The sequence below is a fragment of the Caretta caretta genome, chromosome 2, assembly GCF_965140235.1.
Source record: "Caretta caretta isolate rCarCar2 chromosome 2, rCarCar1.hap1, whole genome shotgun sequence".
NCBI lineage: Eukaryota > Metazoa > Chordata > Testudines > Cheloniidae > Caretta > Caretta caretta.
Genome location: NC_134207.1, coordinates 89,363,933 through 89,387,141, shown reverse-complemented (window position 1 = coordinate 89,387,141; position 23,209 = coordinate 89,363,933). Strand labels below are relative to the sequence as shown.

General features: G+C 42.3%; 1 protein-coding gene across 2 annotated transcripts in view; it reads right to left on the bottom strand.

Annotated features, from left to right (window-relative positions):
* TWSG1 (twisted gastrulation BMP signaling modulator 1) overlaps positions 1-23,171 on the bottom strand; it is a 41,264-nt gene extending 18,093 nt beyond the window's left edge. Inside the window, exons 1-2 of one of the 2 annotated variants that reach the window (XM_048840280.2) lie at positions 23,033-23,171; positions 19,517-19,681 (exon numbers count right to left, since the gene is read on the bottom strand). In XM_048840280.2, the coding sequence (XP_048696237.1) occupies positions 19,517-19,639 (123 nt within the window). In that variant the 5' untranslated portion in view covers positions 19,640-19,681; positions 23,033-23,171. Of the gene's footprint in view, positions 1-19,516; positions 19,682-22,560; positions 22,704-23,032 lie in introns of those variants that run through there. The other variant, XM_048840281.2, reaches the window with a different exon arrangement.
* Positions 23,172-23,209: the final 38 nt, after the last annotated feature.

Here is a 23,209-nt window from a genome sequence, read left to right as displayed (position 1 = left end):
ACTTGAGCATATCTTGTTAAGAAAATATTGTGGGGAGGGGGAGTTTGCTTGCCACATCCTTTCAATGGTCAAGCTATTCTTGTATATATTTTCTGGTATGGCAGAAGGATGAGTTTCAATACACTTTTGATTTACAGTTAGGTGTAAACACAAGGGGTGGGGGAGAGAAGAAGGGAGTATCAGTTATTATAGGGGGTACCTTCACCCTGAACTTCAATAAGTTAAGGCTCAGATTCCCAGACATTTTCCTGTAAAACTGCTTCTCCACTTTCATCCCATCCTTCTCCTAACACAGCAAACCACAACACGGGCAAATGCAAATATGCACACAACATCAATGGATTTTCACCCTGTTTAACTGTGCAGAAGGTCCGAAACAAAAAGAAAGAAAAAAAGAGTACATCTATAAGACCAGGTCTGGCTATATGGGGTCCATCTACCTGAGTGTACGAGGCAGAGCCAATGCAGTGCAAAGGACAGTTCAGTCCCCTTTGACATTATTTGAAAATTACCGTGTATATTTCTTAATATTCTATTTCAAGTCAAATTACTGAGCGAATAGATTCTGAACATAGGGTTTTGTTTGCTTATTTACATTTCTTGTGTATTACAGAATTAAGAACTACAAAGCCTATAATCCACCATGGTAAGAACACTAGGAAATTAACTGATGTAGAAACATCAATAAAGGTAACAATGTAAAGCATATGTAAAGCTATAAAGAAACCCTTCTCCATGCCTTTTTTTTATTGGGCTCAACACCATTTGTTAAAGCAACACTATCAATTTAAAAAATAATCCTAGTCTTAAAAACTCAGAACTCAAGAACTGAAATATCAAAAAAATATTTCCAATTTACTTTACACATCTGCCAGCACTTTAGAGACTCAGTTTCACGGTTCTCCCGATATGGTCATTTTTTCTTGTCTATGTGGGTCTTTCAACAAAGCCACAGGGCAGAGAAAAAACATTTTAAGAAATAGGAAAATGTAGTAAAGCCACAAAAATTGGAAGGGGGGACTCAATGTCAGGGCAATACCTGAAGTTACTTTTATCTCTCCCTGCTCCCAAGTAGATTGCGTCCTTTTAACAGTGTTGACCAGCCCCTTACAAAACGGCTGCCAGTATATACTGAAGTGATGTCACTTGTTTTCATCATAAGGGGTCTATACCTGCATAGCACATACTACTATGAGGATTTACAGAAAGAAGGTTAGTTTTGTAACTCTGACAGAAGAGCAAGAGTTCTAGGCAAACAATTTGGTTTCACCTTCATTACAGATAAGTTTTATAGAAACAATGTTAGAAAGAGGATTTTGGAAGATAGTTCATTTTCTTATCCTTCTGAAGTTGAATTTGTTGTAGAATAGGATTTTTGTTAATCTTACGGTGATAGTGTCTGGTGCCTCATTCAGGCCTCAGGGCCCCATTGTGCTAGGCCCTGTTCATACAAAATTAAAAGATGCTCCTTGCCCCGAAGAGTTTGCAAGTACAGCTGGTCATGAATTTTATGTCAGAATGATTTTCCAATAGAAAACGCAGTTTCCACAAAATCAAAATTTTCCCCATGGAAAACTTTGATTTTGCTGGAAACATGCGGTCTTCCATCGGGAAAATGTAAATGAAAGCTCCCAAGCTTTGCGTCTCCTTGCCTGGTGAGCTACTGGGAAGCCCGGGTTTCCAGATTCCCCAAATCTGTGGCTGTGGCTGGGACATTGGGAGCTGGGGCTTCCACAGCTTTCCAGACTGCCAGGCTCTCTAGGCAGCAAGCAGAAAAATTCTATTTCTGTTCTCCTAGAAGGAAATTTGAGATACTTCCTCCTGCCAAAAAAACCCCTAGAATTTTTTTGACTTTTCATCCCAAATCCGTACAAAACTTCTTATTCATAATTGGTACTAGGGAGGAAATTCTGTTCTCCAGTTGGCTTTACTTACCATTTAGGGACAAGACTAGAGAAAACAAGTGGATACAACAAACATACAGAAGCACAAGAATATAGTTGAGACAATTATGATTGGAGTTTTATTGTTTTTTGTGACTGAAGATGACATTGACAACGCTTTAACTCCTTGAGAGTACAGTTGTGGTTAAAAAGACCCATGCATAAGTGGCAGTCCTTCCCACATGAAGTGCATAGATAGCTTTATGCTGAGGAAGGTATTATAATCTATACCTGCTGAGTCTGCTGCTGTTTACAACTCAGCCTCTCTGCCTCAAGATCCATATGGTGGTTAATCTCAAACTGGGTAATCCCATCATTGTCTCTGGCTTGCCAGCATGATCTACCTGCTGTTGATGACTCCCAGTTGTCAACCTCAATGTTGCACTATTTCAAGTTATGCTTGAGTGTCTTTAAAGTATTTCTTCTGGTTGGTGTAGTAAAGAGCAGTAACAGTATACTGTCTGCCTAGCCATTGCGCAGTGTTTTGTTGGTATCATATCAGAAGTGGGTTTTATGAAGAAATTTGAAGGAAGATAATCTAATAGCTTTGTTGATTTTTATGCAACAATGGAGATAGTGCTAGGGTGCTTGTTGAAAAGTCTTCCTATGAAGAGCTTCTTGGGCTAGAAAGGCTGGCACCCCGTAGGGACAATGGCTCAGTAACCTAAGTGCTGGAGAAATACTAGCATGGGCCATCCTGACCACTTTATGTTCCCTTTATGCTATTTCAGTAGCAGACAGAGATCACAGAGACCTGGGACCAGATTCTAGCGTTTAATACGGCAAATCCAAGCCTCATCTATTCATCAACACTACCTTTCAGAATCAATCACAGAATTATAGAAATGTAGGTCTGGAAGGGACCTCAAGAGGCCATCTGGTCCAGCCCCTGCACTGAGGCAGGACCAAGTATGCCTAGAAGACCATCCTTGACAGGTGTTAGTCTAAACTGTTCTTAAAAACCTCCAATGACAGGGATTCCACAACTTCCCTTGGAAGTCTATTCCAGTGCTTAACTATAATTAAAGTTAAGAAGTTTTTCCTAGTTTTCCTAAAGCATGGTGCTCAGAACTGGACAGAGTACTTCAGCTGAGGTCTCACCAGTGCAGAGTCGAGTGGGACAATTACCTCCTGTGTTTTACATATGCCACTCCTGTTAATACAGCCCAGAATTATGTTAGTCTTTTTTGAAACTGCATCACATTGTTCAATTTGTGATCTTCTATAACCCCCAGATTGTTTTCAGCAGTACTACCATGTAGGCAGTTACTCCCCATTTTGTAGTTGTGTATGTGATTTTTGCTTCCTATGTGTTGTACTTTGCACTTGTCTTAATTGAATTTCATTTTGTTGATTTCAAACCGATTCTCCAATTTATCAACGTCGTTTTGAATTTTAATCTTGTCTTTCGAACTGCTAGCAACCCCACCTAGTTTGGTGTCATCTGAAAATTTTATGAACACACACTCTACTTCTTTATCCAAGTCATTAATGAAAATACTGAACAATACTGTACCCAGGAACGGAGCTTGCAGGACTCCCCTAGGCGTGTCCCCATTTGACAGAGAACCATTGATAATACTATTGGAGTACAGGCTTTCAACCAGTTGTGTACCCACCTTATAGTAATTTCATCTAAACCACATTTCCCTTGTTTGCTTATGAGAATGCCATGTGGGGCTGTGTCAGAAGCTTTACTAAAATCAAGATATATCATGTCCGTAGACTCCCCTCATCCATTAGGCCAGTAAACCTGTCCAAGAAGGAAATTAAGTTGGTTTGGCATGTACCAGAGCTGTGTTGTGGCAGTGCTCGCTACTAGGCCATTCTCCCTTCCAGAACCAGGAATAAAACCCAAGATTCCCTGATCATCAACATTTCTCTGCTTTTGAGCAAAAAGTTGTGCAAACCACTGACAAAGTGTGGCTAGGACCTTTAGCGGCTGGACGACATAGTAGATAACACCCTACGGTTAGGATATAGATATTCAGGCCTGTCTGTAAAGGCCTATACTCTAAGAATTTAGGTGTATTCTTATCACTTGGCTAGTTATAGAGGTATAAAAGAAAGAATCAAAATTACTGTCTGCCGGTGTAAGGGCCTTCTCTTACTGTGACAGTCTGAGGCCCTGTTCTTAGGCTAAGGCCTTTGGCTAAGCAGCAGAGGCAGCCATAAGCTGGGAAGCGAATGGTCACATCCTCACATTCCAAACTAGGGTGCTATTGGCACCTTACAATACAATCCTGTCCTGATAATGCCCATCGCCTCCAGAGAAAGGGAAGTGCCTAGAAGATGTAAAAGGAAACTTAGTTTGATAGCATCCTGTCTGGCAAGAACTCAATTATCAATAGCTGGGATGTGAAATCCTCATTTCTTTGTTGTTCTATCACTGTAGTCCCCATTTCCCTATTGTTTGTCTGTATAATCTCTGTCTGGCTCTGTGATTGTTTCTGTCTGCTGTATAATTAATTTTGCTGGGTGTAAACTAATTAAAGTGGTGGGATATAATTGGTTACATAATCATGTTACAATATGTTAGGATTGGTTAGTTAAATTTCAGTAAAATGATTGGTTAAGGTATAGCTAAGCAGAACTCAAGTTTTACTATATAGTCTGCAGTCAATCAGGAAGTGTGGAGGGGGGAGTGGAAAATGGGAACAGGGAATGGGGGTGGGGAAATTGGAATCATGTCCTGCTAAGGGCAGGAATGGGAACAGGGCCACAGGTAAGGGGGACACTAAGGAAGGAAACTGGAATCATGCTTGCTGGAAGTTCACCCCAATAAACATTGAATTGTTTGCACCTTTGGACTTCGGGTATTGTTGCTCTCTGTTCATGCGAGAAGGACCAGGGAAGTAAGTGGGTGAAGGAATAAGCCCCCTAACACCTACTATTGCTACAAGTTTCTTCTTCAGCTTGAGTTCCCCTTCCTCATTACAACCCTTCGCTTCCAAATTCCAAGGTCAGAAGTTAAAACTTTGAAATAAGTAAAAGTCTTGTTTACATGATGGAGTGGAAAAACACTAAACATTTTTAATTCTTTACCCTCTGCCAAAATTAGTGGTGCCAAGAAGCATCTTAACAATTTCTGTATCAACTGTCTTGGGAGAGGATCACTCAGTTATACTGAAGAGTATTTAAATAAGTTAATTTAACCTTTTTTAAGGGAAAATGCTTATCAACATTAAAACATTTTTCTTCTTCCACTTGAAAAAACAGAAGGAGAGGTAAATTAGTACTATGCACAGCTCCCTACTCCGCCTCCTCAGAGTTTGGAAAGGGAACTGTCTTTAGGGCAGGAACTGTACATTTTTCCATATATGTTTTTCTAACCTACACTTTCAGTTTTTCAGACTGACTCATCCACACTGGATATTTGTAAATCTTTTTAAAGCAAGCTAGCATGAGACCTGGGTGAAGTAAAGCAGAATGAAAACTGTACCTTATTGATAGCTGAGGGGTTGGGAAGATATAGTTGAAAAAATATTACTCATAAGCTTGGCTACTTTCCAAACTGAACTGTTGAAGGTACATCAAAGAGTAAATTTTGCTAGACAAAAATAGGTCTTTTAACATAAAAATATAGCATGAAGTGGGAAAGAGACATGTTCACACAGTGAAGATATTTCTGCTCTGAAGAACAAGATTTAAAGGCCATGTCTACACTACAGACTTTGGTTGACACAAGCTACGCTGAGTACAGATGCCAAAGTTTGTATATCGCTCATGCATAGCTGGCTGCTTGTGTGGGCACTGGATGTACTCACCAAGAGTGCTTGTATCAGTGCAAAGTGTGGTGCATCACAGGTAGATATCCCAGTGTGTCATGCACCACTGTCCTGCCTTTTGGGAAATTTTCTCAATGTGTTGTGAGAAAGCAATGATGTGCCCAGGGATCTCTGGGACCTAAAGGTCAAGTTTCCAGCATGCAACTTTCTCCATCCCATAATGCCATCCATATCCCATAATTTTCATGTATTTTTTTTAAATCCCACAAACCTGCTTCGCATTTTTCACTGTCATCCATCTCTAACAGAAGCCAGGAGCCTAAAGAGCTCTGCGCTATTCTCATGAACATTACAACTACAGCATGCTTGATTCTTCCATATTTGCAGACCCACAGGAAGTACTGCAACAATGGGGGACATGATGATTTCTTTGAGGATAGTTTGCTAAGGGACACAGGAAAAAACAATTCAAGGTTGGTGATGTGTTCACAGAGCACAGCAGACAGTAGAACACTGCTTTTGGGCCCAAAAAAAGGAAAACTGACGGTAGGATCGCATCCTAATGCAGATTTTGGACAACAAGCAGTGGCTACAGAACTTTTGGATGTGAAAGGCCACCCTGAACTCATGCCAGTCCTCCAGCGCAGGGACACCAGAATGAGATCTTCATTGATAGTGGAGAAGTGAGCGAGGATCGCATTCTGGAAGCTTGCAACACCAGATTGCTATTGGTCAATGGGAAATCATTTTGGAGTTGGAAAATCCACAGTGGACTATTAATCATCTCCTGCTATGAACGACCGTGACTCTTGGCAACATGCAAGACATAGTGAATGGATTTGCAGCAATGGGGTTCCCGGAGTGCAGTGTGGCAATAGACAGCACACATATCACCATTTTGGCACCAGCCCACTAGGGTTGCCAGTTTGGTTGGATATATTCCTGGAGGTTTCATCACATGATATAATCTTTAATTAAAGATTAATCCTTAATTCCTGGAGAGTTAGCAATGCTACAGCCCACCTTGCCACAAGGTACATAAAAAGAAAGGGCTACTTTTCTGTGGTTATACAAACACTGATGGATCAGTGAGACCCAAGGGCTAATAGAAGAGCCCAATGTGAAGCTATGCAATTGAGGGGGGCTTTGAAAGAACACTTTAGTGGTCAGCCACAGTAGTGTTCTCTGCTGGACTGTCCTCTGAGCCTGGAATTTTGGGTGCTGCTAAGAAGTGTGTCGTGCTAGCTGTATATTTGTAAATACAACTAGGTGTGTTCCTGAAACTAAGAATTATGTTGTTTGCTGTACATTTACAAGTTTGCTTTGAGTACTGCTATGCATTCTGCAACATGTGTTGTGAACTAATGAAAATAATTTTATTCTCAAAAATAGAACTTTATTGAGCAGGGAAAAAATGGCAGAAAAACAACATGCAAAATAATAGAGACAGTGTAATACACATTTTTTACATAAATTAACTTTACAATTGGAAAGGCAGTAAACATTTCTATCCATTTCAGTGCAATAATGTATTCAGTTGTGGCTACTACAAACTTCAGTGGTGGTTCTCACAGGTCAGCATATGTGAAGCTGTGGTTTTCCTTGCTGTCCCCAGGTGCAGAGTGGTAGGGGTAGGAATGCAACCTGTGATCCCACGTGGTATGTTGGGGAGCTCTCCAAGGACTGCAAAAGGTGGATTTTTGGACCTGTGGGTCAACCATAATCTGCAGCATTTGTGTTTGCTGCCTGAAAACCCCCTGGTGCATTTCCCTCTCCTGGCCCTGCTGGGACTTCTGAGCCTGCCTCGTCCTCTCTTTTCTCCTCCATGCCGTCAGTCAGTGGTGGCCCTCCAAGTCCTTTGCTCACGATTCAATGCAGCGTTGGCTTGCAGGATCTCGCAGAACGTGTCAGGGTTCAAAAAAGAACTAGATAAGTTCATGGAGGATTGGTCCATCAATGGCTATTGGCCAGGATGGGCAGGCATGGTGTCTCCCTAGCCTCTGTTTGCAAGATGCTTGGAATGGGAGACAGGGGATGGATCACTTGACAATTACCTGTTCTGTTCATTCACTCTGGGGTACCTGGCACTGGCCACTGTCAGAAGACAGGATACTAGGCTACATGGGCATTTGATCTGACCCAGTATATCCATTCTTATGTCCTCCCTTGTCCTCTTCTTTTTCCTCCCCACCAGCATCAGGCATTCTGCAGATGTGGATGGGGGCACCCCTCAAAGCTGCAACGCCAGAAGCTACCGATAAAAACAGGCTGATGTGCCATTGAAATTACAGTCACAATGGAAAGGGAAAGATATGTTTTAAAACGACCTTCCTTTATTCTTATCAACACTTTTAAGAAGACATGCTGATTAACACTTTAGCTTTGGAGTGCCTCTGCACGGCACCATTCTTCAACCCCAGCCATTGTGGGCATGGCCTACCAGGGGAACTATTTTCCACAAGCAGCAGTGATTTTAGCTGGTATCTAGAACCTGAGGGTCACAAAGGCACAGAGAATACAGCTCCTACTGATGTCCCAAAGACGTCCAGTCCCACATGCCGCTAGCCTGTTTACTGCAATGGTGCCAGCCGAACTCATTGCAGGGCATCAAGGGAAAGTGTCCTACTGCAGAGGAAGAAATAAGGCAGCTATCCCTAGAAACCTTTGGGAGAGGATTGCAGAGTATTTCCATGAACGTTTCATCAACCTCTCTGGAGCATAAACGGGATAATTGCATTCCTCCCCGTATAACCCAAGAAGGGAATACAAAGCAGACACAAAATTTGTCTCTGTTGTACCTCTACCTCTTCTTGTACGAGTAAAACAATGAAGAGTAGATACCTGCGTCTTGGTAACTTGGTGTTGGGCTGGGCCCCACCCTTAAATTTAAACATTGTAAGGGAAAATGAATGCACACATTTATCCAAGGTCCCTTTCCTTTCATCAAACTCCTCCATGCTCAGCAAGAGGGACTGGCTAGGCTGTGGCAGAGAGTTTTGAACAGATCCTGGCTCGCAGCATAGCTGCAGTCCCCTGCTGCATCTCCTTCCTCTTCCCTCTCGCTGTTCATGGCAGGGACCTCTTTCTCAAGCGCCTCTGAGGTATCCACAGTGCTCTGCAGGGTTCTGGTGGGGTCTCCACCCAGTATGGCATGAAGTTTGTTGTAAAAGCAGCAGGTCTGCAGGGTACCACCAGATCTATCGTTGGCCTCCCTGGCCTTGTGGTATCCCTGGACAAGTTCCTTTGCTTTCACACAGCTCTGCTGCTGATCCCTGTTGTACCCCTTTACTGCACCTTCTGTGCAATCTTTTCACAGATGTCCACTTTCCCCTGCTGGTCCATAGCTGTGCTTGCACAGCCTCTTCTCCGCATAGGCCCAGGAGATCCAATATCAATGGTCTACTCCAGGGAGAAGTGCATCTAGTGCGTGGTCAGCTGGGCAGTTGCACACAAGGGTGAGCTGCTAACTGTGCTCACCAAGGTGGGCAATCAGGAAAAGGCATTTCAAAAACACACAGGTGGTTTTATAAAGGTGGAATGGTGGCTTCCAGTCTCGGATGTCTGGGCAGTAAAGCTTACATTTGTGACCAGAGCAGGCTCTGTTGCAGGGAACAGGGCATTGTGGGACAGCTACTAGAGGATTGTTAGAGTTGACACAGGTCACACACTGTCTACACTCACACTGCATCAACCTCAATAGATTGACCGTGGCTCCACACCATTTGGGGAGGTGGTTTTACTACACTGCTGTATCGAGGTGCTCATGTCAGCCAGAGACAAACTGGAGTGTAGACACATGCACAAATAGATCAATGCAAGGCAACTTATGTCAACCTAACTTTGTAGTGTACACTCGGCCCTAGTAAATAACTGGAAAGCCTATGTCTTTCCACAAAGGCTTTGAGAGATGCAGATATTAAATATCCTCTATTACAGACTTCAATTTCTGAGTTCAGTGAGAAACATGATCTCAGGGTATTGGCAACAGCTGAAGAAGCGAATGCTTTTTCTTCCCCCCCCCCCACATAATTTAATATGAGAAAAATCTGTTGCAAGCAACCAGATGAAAATTATTTTGTTAACCCAATTATATTATGTACTAGACCTACAACATATAAACATATCCAAAGTTTATTTGTGGCATAGCAAAAAAAAAAAAAAAAAAAGTTACAAAATATTCTTTATTCAGTATTACAGTGCTGAAAAGACTTAAAAATCCTTTATAGCTGATTTAAGTGCTTAAGCAAAAAAATAAAAAGCAATTCATCTTCATTGAAAAATACATCTTAAAACAGAATGAAATTATACCAACCATGGTTGTTTCAGGCATGCAGAGTTGAGTTGACAATAAACTCTTTTCATTTCTTGATATAATAAACTCCTTTCTCAAGGAAAGATCTTTAGTCCAAGTTTGAATTATAACATGTTTTGTCTCCTAGCTACAGCAGTCATTAAGAAATAGTGCATTTCAGTACCGAGTTCAAAGTAATTCTATACATCTGCTTAAGCTCTGGTAGATCTTACCAATGAAGACAAAAGTGAAACATGTTTCTTTTGTTACAAGTGCCTGGGGAGCAGGGGCAGGGAGGAGGGAAAATACTCAAGTTTTTAAAGGGTCTGCTCCTATGTTCAGAGTTAGTGTTTAATGCTAATATCATAATTTAATATGCATGTCTTTACCCAAATTCCCACACCCCTCCAAACTCTAGGACCCAGAATGGCTCCTGCCTCTGAAACCTGTTCGTTGCAGAGTGATTGTGGGAAAACCCCTATCAGAGAAGTTTCTAGTTTCAAGGGCTTGTTCTGTGTACTGAAGTGTGTGAACGCATGTACAACTTCGCTAAAGGGCAGACTGGAGCTTATAGCTGGAACAGTCTGGAGTGTAATGAATAAGACCTTACCCTGCTCTAGGGCTGACCTATATAAACAGGAAGAGGAAGCTAAGCAAGGGAGAGTGGTGGGGGGAGTACAGGCCATGTAGTCTGTATTTGGTGGTGGTTTCTCTCAGACTTAAGGAAACCAGCCTCACCAGACTTGGAGTTACCAACTTTAAGTTTGGGAGTTCTGAACCAGGGTCCTGAGATGAGAACCGTATAAGTTTTTGTTGTAATTGCTCCTGTCCTGAAGCCTTGTTATATCGATGCTACAGTGCGATATAGTCAAGGTTGCATGACATCACAAGTTCTGTTCAAAGGTTGTCCTTTTTAAGGGCTTGTCTACTTAAAAAGCTAGATCAGCACAGATGCAACTGTGCCACTGTAGTGCTTCAGCATAGACACTAGCTACAGAGATGGGAAGAGTTCTCCTGTCAGTGTAGTTAATTCACCTCCCCGAGAAGCAGTAGCTAGGTTGACAGAAGAATTCATCTGTTGGTCTAGCGTCGTCTGCACCGGGAGTTAAGAGAGAGTAACTACGTCACTCAGGGGTGTGAATTTTTCATATTTCTGAGCAACATAGCTGGGTCAATTTAACTTTTTAGTGTAGACATGGGCTCTAAAGTTGACATGCTTAGTAGTATTCCTTTGAAATTCAGTGCACCTCAGGAGGGTGCAGTGTAAGGTTGATGACCCAAATTGGGGTAATTCGAGCTATGGGTTGTGGAGATATAAGTCCTGAAAAAATTGAATTTTTTCAGAAGTTTCTAGGTGGGTGGTTTTTTGTTTTTTGCACAGAGCTAGGGATCAAATTACTGATATGATGTGGGTCAAAATGGTCTTTATCTGTCAACTTTTACCCAAGGTAGGGCCTGGCACCCACTAAAACTTTGTGAAATGCAAATTGAGAACAGTGTTTAAGAAAATGTACATTTTGTGTACATTGTGCATACACCAGTACAGAAAAATAACTAGAGGGCTTCCATTCCCACCATTTTATATGCTTGAAAGCTCAACTCTTGTACATGCTCTAAAATCTGAAAGGTTAATTTGACTGCTTTCAAATCTGGTGCGCTTTTTGGGTGTGCATGGTGGCATTAGTCTTTCAAGATTGGAATCATTTGACAGAGCGGGTCCTGATTTACAGGCCCACCAAAAAACAGTTTTCTTTTGCTGTCTTGTACTGTAAAGTGAGAGAGGTACTAATGACTGGATGAATCATAGACCTCATTGAGACTGATGGCTGTGAACAAACCCTTCCATTAATATAGCTAAGGATAAGTTAATCACCAGCCTCTACCTAAGACAAAAGGAGTTCTGGACTGAGCGTTCTGTTAATTGGATTCTGTGATTCATCCAGGCACAATTCAAGGTTATTTGAGCTAGATTTTGCTGATGACATCACTCATCAATTAAGATGCCAATGGACTACAAAAATGTACAAACCAAGTCAAAGAAGTAATGGAGAAGATAGGTTTGAGATACAATGCAAAGAAATGTAAAGTCATGTTAATGGGGACTACAGGGACAGAAATCAAAATTGAAGAAGAGAAACTGGAGAAGGTGGACAATTTTACATATTTGGGAAGTACCATCACCCAAGATGGTACTAGTTCTAAGGAAATAAGAAGAATCAGGAAGGCAAACGCTGCATTTGGAAGACTCAAAAACATCTGGCAACTCAAAAACATCTCTCTCAAGACAAAACAGAACATGTACAAAGAGTTGTTATTGCTGTCACAACATATAGCAGTGAGATATGGCAATTTGCCAAGAAAGATTCACAAAAGCTGGATGCATTTAATCACAAATGTCTGAGAAGAATATTGGGAATAACATATAGAGATAAGAAGACGAATAAAGAAGTCAAAAATTACTGGACAAGGCACCCTCTCACAAATAATCTACAAAAAAAAAGATATCAGTGACTGGGACATGTGCTGAGAATGGAAAAAGTACACTTACCAAATACCACCCTTGAATGGAAGCCAGAAAATGCAAGAAGAAAGAGAGGAAGACCGCGAATAACATGGAAGCAAATAGCTCTGAACGACATCAAGCACCTCAACACGAAATGGGAAGATTTGGAGAGAAGGGCAGTTGACAGGCAAGGATGGCAAATGTGGGTAGCCCAACTTTGCAGCAGAGCACAGGATGGACGAAGGTAAGGGGCTGGCAGAGCAGAAGTTGCATAGGCAAACTGCATTTGAATTTCACTCAACTCAACTTTTTGCAAGGGGATGACATGGCACCTAGCAACCCTTACCTCTGCATTAATATAGGGGGTTTTTTGCAATTGAAATAAAAGAGGGGATAAGCTACTTTGTTTATGTGTGCTGGCTTGTCCTTGACCCAGGCTTTTAGAGCAAAACTATTGCTGTCCCATCACGGGAAATGAAGGTGGTCACACCTGCAGTGCCACACCAGTCTACAAAGGGGCTCATAGGGACTGCACACACCTGTACAAAGGGACACAACCCACTGAGCATGTCTCACTCTGAGCACAGAGGCAGAGAACCACCACCCATGAACTGACAGCTAATTTGTTATTTATTCATTTACTTTTAGGTGCACCTGTAAAGCATATAGATTGAACACCATGGGATGGTGTTCCATGAAGGAGGAGTGCTGGGCAGAGACGGGCTCCACCTTACGAAGAGAGGGAAGAGCATCTTTGCGAGCAGGCTGGCTAACCTAGTGAGGAGGGCTTTAAACTAGGTTCACCAGGGGAAGGAGACCAAAGCCCTGAGGTAAGTGGGAAAGCGGGATACCGGGAGGAAGCACAGGCAGGAATGTCTGTGAGGGGAGGGCTCCTGCCTCATACTGGGAATGAGGGGCGATCAACAGGTTATCTCAAGTGCTTATATACAAATGCTAAAAGCCTTGGAAACAAGCAGGGAGAACTGGAGGTCCTGGTGATGTCAAGGAATTATGACGTGATTGGAATAACAGAGACTTGGTGGGATAACTCACATGACTGGAGTACTGTCACAGATGGTTATAAACTGTTCAGGAAGGACATGCAGGGCAGAAAAGGTGGCGGAGTAGCACTATATGTAAGGGAGCAGTATGACTGCTCAGAGCTCCGGTACGAAACTGCAGAAAAACCTGAGTGTCTCTGGATTAAGTTTAGAAGTGTGAGCAACAAGAGTGATGTAGTGGTGGGAGTCTGCTGTAGACCACCGGACCAGGGGGATGAGCTGGACGAGGCTTTCTTCCGGCAGCTTGCAGAAGCTACTAGATCGCACGCCCTGGTTCTCATGGGTGACTTTAATTTTCCTGATATCTGCTGGGAGAGCAATACAGCGGTGCATAGACAATCCAGGAAGTTTTTGGAAAGCGTAGGGGACAATTTCCTGGTGCAAGTGCTAGAGGAGCCAACTGGGGGGGAGCTTTTCTTGACCTGCTGCTCACAAACCGGGAAGAATTAGTGGGGGAAGCAAAAGTGGATGGGAATCTGGGAGGCAGTGACCATGAGTTGGTTGAGTTCAGGATCCTGACACAGGGAAGAAAGGTAAACAGCAGGATACGGACCCTAGACTTCAGGAAAGCAGACTTCGACTCCCTCAGGGAACAGATGGGTAGGATCCCCTGGGGGACTAACATGAAGGGGAAAGGAGTCCAGGAGAGCTGGCTGTATTTCAGGGAATCCCTGTTGAGGTTACAGGGACAAACCATCCCGATGTGTCGAAAGAATAATAAATATGGCAGGCGACCAGCTTGGCTTAACGGTGAAATCCTAGCGGATCTTAAACATAAAAAAGAAGCTAACAAGAAGTGGAAGGTTGGACATATGACCAGGGAAGAGTATAAAAATATTGCTCGGGCATGTAGGAATGAAATCAGGAGGGCCAAATCGCACCTGGAGCTGCAGCTAGCGAGAGATGTCAAGAGTAACAAGAAGGGTTTCTTCAGGTATGTTGGCAACAAGAAGAAAGCCAAGGAAAGCGTGGGCCCCTTAATGAATGAGGGAGGCAACCTAGCGACAGAGGATGTGGAAAAAGCTAATGTACTCAATGCTTTTTTTGCCTCTGTCTTCACGAACAAGGTCAGCTCCCAGACTGCTGCGCTGGGCATCACAACATGGGAAATAGATGGCCAGCCCTCTGTGGAGAAAGAGGTGGTTAGGGACTATTTAGAAAAGCTGGATGTGCACAAGTCCATGGGGCCGGACGAGTTGCATCCGAGAGTGCTAAAGGAATTGGCGGCTGTGATTGCAGAGCCATTGGCCATTATCTTTGAAAACTCGTGGCGAATGGGGGAAGCCCCGGATGACTGGAAAAAGGCTAATGTACTGCCAATCTTTAAAAAAGGGAAGAAGGAGGATCCTGGGAACTACAGGCCAGTCAGCCTCACCTCAGTCCCTGGAAAAATCATGGAGCAGGTCCTCAAAGAATCAATCCTGAAGCACTTACATGAGAGGAAAGTGATCAGGAACAGTCAGCATGGATTCACCAAGGGAAGGTCATGCCTGACTAATCTAATCGCCTTCTATGATGAGATTACTGGTTCTGTGGATGAAGGGAAAGCAGTGGATGTATTGTTTCTTGACTTAAGCAAAGCTTTTGACACGGTCTCCCACAGTATTCTTGTCAGCAAGTTCAAGAAGTATGGGCTGGATGAATGCACTATAAGGTGGGTAGAAAGTTGGATAGATTGTCGGGCTCAACGGGTAGTGATCAATGGCTCCATATCTAGTTGGCAGCCGGTGTCAAGTGGAGTGCCCCAGGGGTCGGTCCTGGGGCCGGTTTTGTTCAATATCTTCATAAATGATCTGGAGGATGGTGTGGATTGCACTCTCAGCAAATTTGTGGATGATACTAAACTGGGAGGAGTGGTAGATACGCTGGAGGGCAGGGATGGGATACAGAGGGACCTAGACAAATTGGAGGATTGGGCCAAAAGAAATCTGATGAGGTTCAATAAGGATAAGTGCAGGGTCCTGCACTTGGGACGGAAGAATCCAATGCACAGCTACAGACTAGGGACCGAATGGCTAGGCAGCAGTTCTGCGGAAAAGGACCTAGGGGTGACAGTGGACGAGAAGCTGGATATGAGTCAGCAGTGTGCCCTTGTTGCCAAGAAGGCCAATGGTATTTTGGGATGTATAAGTAGGGGCATAGCGAGCAGATTGAGGGACGTGATCGTCCCCCTCTATTCGACACTGGTGAAGCCTCATCTGGAGTACTGTGTCCAGTTTTGGGCCCCACACTGCAAGAAGGATGTGGATAAATTGGAGAGAGTCCAGCGAAGGGCAACAAAAATGATTAGGGGTCTGGAACACATGACTTATGAGGAGAGGCTGAGGGAACTGGGATTGTTTAGTCTGCAGAAGAGAAGAATGAGGGGGGATTTGATAGCTGCTTTCAACTACCTGAGAGGTGGTTCCAGAGAGGATGGTTCTAGACTATTCTCAGTGGTAGAAGAGGACAGGACAAGGAGTAATGGTCTCAAGTTGCAGTGGGGGAGGTTTAGGTTGGATATTAGGAAAAACTTTTTCACTAGGAGGGTGGTGAAACACTGGTTTGTGTTACCTAGGGAGGTGGTAGAATCTCCTTCCTTAGAAGTTTTTAACGTCAGGCTTGACAAAGCCCTGGCTGGGATAATTTAATTAGGGATTGGTCCCGCTTTGAGCAGGGGTTGGACTAGATGACCTCCTGAGGTCCCTTCCAACCCTGATATTCTATGATTCTAACTCCCACTCCCTGAAAAAGAAGTTGGTTGCTTTAGCATCTTATGACTTCAATTGCTGACTCCACTAAAATTTCATCAACATGGGAAGGAACTTCCAGTAATAGTAACAGCTGGCTAACTAAGGTACATGCATGACTGCAGAAATCTAGCTTCATGGTCTTGCACTGCTTATTTTCTTAAAAAACAAAACAGCCCTGCACACACATTCACACACATAAAAGGTAACCCTCAATTCCTCAGACATGAGACCGTTAAATCTTTGTGTCTTCTAAACATTTGAGATAGAAGTCCCAACTTAATTTATCATAATGTTTGTTTAGAGGAAAGACTAAAGGGATACAGAATTCTAGCCAGCAAACCAAGGGCACAAATGAAGCAACTGTACTTGAAATATACAAGAAAAGCTTTATGAATATGAAGTTGTTGATCTCATGCTCTTTTCTGTTATGGTTCTAACTAAATAAATATTTATGTGGGGACCATCCTTAAGCACTGCAGTTTGTAAGGAGTGGTAGTAATGACTGTACTGCCTTCCAGTCATGCTGGCAAAAATATTTATATAACTGTGGGCTACATATGAGAGAGAGCATGTGTTTTGTTTCAGTATTTCTTCAGTCCAGGTGGCCTCACTATCTGAACATAAAAATGACAAATATTCACATGCTGCAGCAGTACCACAGTAATATTAAAGAGACATTATCCATATTCCAGACCACAAGTTTTACCTATTTTATGGCTGTTCTACTTTGATAGGGAAAATCCTTTATATTCCAGATTCAGTATCTAGTAGTTTTACTTATTTAAGTTCACAATTCCATTACCAAGAAAATTTTAAGAAAATGTAAAGTTACAACCACCACCCGCCGCATCCTTAGACTCAGGGCTCAGTCAGAAATAATACATATTTCACTTAGCTTTCAAACACTAGTCCCAGAGCTATGCTAATATCTTAAGTGCTTGTGCTGCGGAAGCACAGAAGCAAATAAAAGACGGTATAATGCTTTAGAGGGACAGTCAAGACTTTAAGAGTTATTCTATTCATGAGCTGTTTTAGGTTTGCACCCAGGTTATCCCTTCACTGTTCCTACCTTTTACTGAAGCACATCATTCCTGTTCATAAGATGAAAGCAGACAAGCAGAGTAGATGAACAGACCACGTATTCCTCAGTTGTAGAGACACCCTAAATTACTGTAGGGTCTCAGTACAATTGCACATATTTTGCATTCTTCATTTTAGGGAGATATTTTAAAGGGATAGAGATGACCATGTGAATTTAAAAGAAACATAAAGGTAGGTTAGATGTTGGGCCTCTAAAGCTCAACAGTATCCCTATGTACTCCATTAAAACCAGATGAATGCTTGAGAGAGAGAAATCAGTGTTTGACAACTTAAATGGACAACAGGAAGGGGAAAAAAGTCTTATTTTCTAATATAAGGCCTTGTCTAGACTTGGAATTTGCTCTGAATACCCATAATTGTAGCTGCACTGGTGCTAACTCTAGTGCAGAAAGGCAGAGCTGTTATTTGTACAGGGGGAGCTTAACCCTGTTTCAAGCAGGGTTAACCTCCACTAGTGCAAACAGCAACTAGGCCTCTCTGGGCTGGAGAACATAGCTACACCAATCGCTGTAACTCACGCATATCCCCAATTTGCACAAGGCCTAAGAAGGTATTACAAACTATGAAATGTAAACTTTTAAAAAGGAGATCTATCTCAGTAGATGACAGTGTCAATTCAAGACAATGCATATAAGCATTTGCTATGGTTCTCTAAGTCACAAGTCTTTGAAACTGAAGTTCTTTCAATTTTATGGTTCTATTTGCAGGGATGCTAAGCACCTGCAATTCCAATCACCATCAGTAAGAGGCGTAAGTGCTCAATGCCTGTGAGTATCCGGATATTTACTAAGTAGGCATTTTAAACTGTTTTATCCTACCAATTATTCCCAAAACAAATAAGTTGTTAGAGAACTTTACAGTAACTAGATTTCAAATGCACTGTACATTTTAAAATTATAATTGGTATACTCCTTTTAAAGAGGTTTCAAGTGCAGTTACTCAGAAATGAGACAATAAAAATGATTCTTACAACACATCAGCTCTCTGTAGACATTGAGTCCCATCTGGTAGCTCTACTTCCAAAAGTACATTTTTTACTTTAAACAAAACCAAACCCCACTCCTGTTAGCACTTTTCTAGCTCATCCATTATCCACAGAATTATTAAGTAGTTTCCAGATGCAGCAACTTACAGTAATAGAGGCAACGCAGGAGCCAAAAAAACCAGTTTGGTTTTCAGATCCCAGGGCGAACATGCATGTTTGGCAAAGGTTTTTATTTGTAAACTGTGCAAATTTTATATGGAAGTCAATGAAACAAAGTTGGAAACTCTTAATGTTGTTTTTAGTCACTTTTAAGACTATAGCATACTTTAAGTAAACAGACAAAATACATTGCAGATGTGACATTTTCTCTCTCCTCTCCCTCATTTCCTAACTTCACTCATCTAAAACCTGAGGTTAATTGTAGAAAAAGCATTGTGCTCCACGGCATGCAATTTCTGATGCTAGTACATCATCCTGAGCTGAGGTGCACATTAAGAATTCTTGGCCATCATTTCCAGCTGCCATATTTATTTCTACAGCTGTCACAAAGCAAAATTTAAAGATTTCCTTATACATCTAGGAACCTGAAGAAGTTTCCATGTCTACATGAGACAGTTTTAAAGAGCTTTAGAAGCCTCATGGAAAGCACTGAAAGCATCCTAATTTAAAGAAGCAAACTTAATTCGGATGTAGGTTTTCTGTAGTTCTCTTTTTTGCTACTAGGATTATTAAAAGCGTGACTGGTACCTGTTATAACCCAGATGAAATTAGAATCTTTTGTTAGTAGTACAGATTTCAGAAAAAATACAAACCACATCCCCTCCCTCTTCTGTCACAAACAAAGGAATCCACCTTCATCGGCTTTATAACGTACAGGAGTCAAATGAACTCTTGTTTTGTGTTAGTGTTTAAATTTGGAATTAATGTTTTCATGAAACCATTCTTAGCAATAAAATTAGAGAAAATATGTCAGAAATATAATTGCTTATAAAGAGAATGAGGATTCAGCTGCCGTTCAAAGTACTAATAAGCAGCTAAGCAAAATAAAGTTTGTTTTTTATTTCAGCATATTTCAGTATCATTGGATATTGTTTATTTAAATCGCTGAATCTATTTGAAAGACATAGTTTCAGAATTTGTTTTTAAATCTTTAGGGTAAAGAAAGGAAATACCTGTATCAGACATTTACTGACATCGCTAGCACAGAGAGCCTTATTGCAGCCCATTGATGGTGGAATCCATAATAAGAACAGCAGGATAGTTACTATAGGCACTGTGACGTACTGTGACCTCATGATTTCCTGCAGGCAGTCAATTTCTGGAACCTCCAATCAGCACTGAAATAAGAAAAAGCAACTGAAAATACTGTATTTGCTGGAGTAGAAGCCAAATCCTTTTTGTTTTTCTCATGTAATTCCTTTAAACCAACTTTAAGGGTTTGGCAAGGTGGAGTGATTTAAATCAAGTTGAAAACTGTGACATCAGTGTGAAGTTATGCTATTGCAACATTAAACTTTATAATAAATTAAAGTATAAATGTGTGGGTTTTCTTAATTGCCACTACTGATTAGGGAATCTTATTTAAATGTTGTAAATCTGCTGTATGCAAAAAAAAATGTTTTTTAAAGTATTAAAATTAAGGGCCTGATCCTGCAAACCCCCAAAACAGCTCTGTTACTTTACTCACACAAATACACTTAAAGTATGTACACAGGTGTACGGAGCATCAAGAGCTGAAATTGTTTTTTTATCAAAAACTTCTTAGTGGCATGAAATCTTTATCACTTCAAAACAAAACCACTTCAGTGTTAACAATAAGATGTTTAGACTTTCAATATATTAACAATACACACACGCCAATATTTCAAAAAAAAAAAAAAAAGAGCCTAAAGTTAGGCTCCTATACCTGTACCTTAAACACTTGAAGGTGGGATTTTTTAAAAGCACATAAGTGACTGAAGTCAATGAGACACATGCACCTAAAATTGGACGAATATAGCTTGGTCAAAGAATTTCAGCTTCCTTCATTTCTGGAAGTTCAGTATATCGGTAGACGATATGGTTGCAAATACAAGGTGTTTGACTTCATTATTTATGTTATTAAAATAGTTTATGGACCCCAATTATAAACCAGGACCCCATTCTGGTAGGCACTGTACAAATACATAATAAAAAGTCCCTGTCCCAAGGAACTTAGAATGAGCTTGTATTGTTCTTATGGTAAGGATGTTAATGAGGCCCTAGATTTGTCTTGTTCAGCATATACGAACCTTTTAGTAGAAAAAAAAATTCTATGTAAACTAAAATTCTACTAGCAGTTAGGAAACTCATTAAAAAACAAGTACAACATATCCACTTGAGCAATTTAACACTATAAAATGGGAAGAAATTAAATAAATACCAATATGTAAATAAAAATTATTTAAATACAGAATATCATTTAAAATTAAGAGTTATTTTTTAAATAAAAAAAAAGTATTATTTGTATCCAATCAGAGTTTTGGGGGGATTCCCCAATTCAAGCCAGGGGCATATACAAAGAACAGAGGATCTTTCACACAATCAAGAGCCATTTAGTTTCACTGTTTAGTAGTTAATCAAACATACACAAAGCTTGATGTTCTATCATAAATTATAATCCTGATTTAACAATAAATATCTTAATCAAAAACAGCAGGAACTAAAATAAATATATGGTAAGTAAAAAAGTACTTATTTTATAAAGGAGAAGCTCTGATAGATTAGTGAATAAAGATATGTTTTAACACAGCACCAAATTGTTTCAATGCCATCAATCTGGATTTAGTCACTGTATATCAAAGGGCTTCCGAATACACAACTGGCTAGATGTCACTGATATGAATACACTGCAATGGAGTTATATTAATAATTTAATACAGATGTGTGTTGTGGGGTGAGTGGCTAACAATTTCCATGCTTCACTGCTTATTCTTAGTTGCCACTTACCCTTTCAATCTACATTTTCACTACACCCCATTCCCTGCTTGCCCTCAAACCTTTCTCACTGGCTGTCTTCATTCCTTACCTATATTCAGTTTCTGCCTGCTACCTATCCCTCTTGTTTAACCTTTCATAATTCAGTTGGCTCATTCCCAGTTACTCACATCCTAAACTGAACACTAAAGCTTGATTTGGAAGGTCAATTTTAAGTCTGGCTTAACTAACACTAGTTACTCACCTTGTATCTACACTATGAAAAGTGGTCAACACCTTTAGCTCGATCTCAGGTGATTGAGTTAGCTAAGTTCATCCGAAATGTCCATTTTTTCTAATCTAAACAAAAGAACCATGACACAGGGGAGAAAAATACCCCTGAAAGGTCCACCATGAGTACTGGCGATTAACTCCCTTTCCCTGCACAAACATCTGGTACTGCTGTCCAAGAGGCTGCTACGGCAGCAAAGGAGTAGATCACTCTCTTTCCATGGGTCTGGATCAACATGTGATTGGTAGGAATGATGGGGAGAAATGAGGAGCAAGGTAGTTGAACTGTAATCTCTTTGGGACAACCTCTTTTTGTTCTGTGTTTGTACAGCACCTAGCACAATCAGGACCTGGTCCATGACCAGAGAGCCTAAGTGCTACAATAATATAAGGTCACTAGGGCCCTGGTACAGCAGAGCGCTCCCCTTCACTATCTACGTTGATCTTGCCCCTTGAAGTGGCTGAAAGGGTGGTGGTCTGTATTTCATATCATTTGGTTCCATACACAGAAATAAGGCTGAGGTCTCTGTTCCTCAGAGATTCATTTTGTCCTGGGTGGCTAGGTAGTTTTCAAGTGAATGACTATACAGAAACTACTCACAAATATATCTGATGCCAACTTGAACTTGATCTCCCGAACAACATGAAATATGCATAAAAGGTTGGAGGGTTTTTTGGTTTTTTTTGCAATTCAACCATTTCCCCCTAAACATTTGTCTACGAACTCATGTGCTAACTGCTCACAAAACACTTTGAATTGACTTAATACTCCACGGAGAACACTCCGAGCTCACCCACACCCTGCCCTTCTAACCGAGTCACCATTTTCCTACCAAAGATGGCCCTGGCACAGGCCTCCCGGGGCTGGCGACAGAGAGGGAAAACAAGCCCAAACCGTTTTAGTTTGCTTCTGATAGTTTCCCAACCTTCTCTGGGGCAGGGGTGCCGGAACAATGCGTACGGCGGGGATGCGGAGTGCCTTTGCACCAACCTGTAAACCCCCGCATATGATGGAAACTGCGGGGCGAGGTTCGGGGGAGGCAGCCGCACCACCCACAGCCACAGGCAGAGCCAAGAAACAGCAGCAACTCCCCGGCCCATCCCCACCCCCCTTTCCCGGGAGCGTGTGCCAGGCGGCGTTTCGGGGCCGGGCCGGGCCGGGCGTGTTTCCAAAACGCCGTTAAAAGGCAGCCATGGCCTCCCCAGCGCAGACTAGCGCCCCCTGCCTGGGGGTGTCCAGCCTGTCTACAAAGGGGAGCAGTTCGCTTCGAATCAAAGCGGAGCGAGCCGGAGCTCCTGAAAGAGCCGCAGATGCGACGCCCACCCCGCAGCCTCGCTCCGCTCCCCCTTCCCGGCACCGGAGCCCCCCCGATCTCCTAGCCCGGCAGCCCCTCTCTCTGCGCGGCCCCTGGCGCCCCACCCGGCTCGCAGCAGCCCCCCCTCCCCGCCGGCGGGTCTCTTACCCCAGGGCGTCGTGAGCTGGGCAGCCCCCCCTGTGCCTAGCGGCGGCTCGAGAGGCGGCGGCAGCGGCCGCGCTCGGCAGCCCGCGGCTTCCTTCGCCTCGGCCGCACGCAGCGAGGAGGCGGCCCGCGCGTCGCGCCGCTCACTCAGGGCCCGGCAGCGCCCCGCCTAGGGGCACC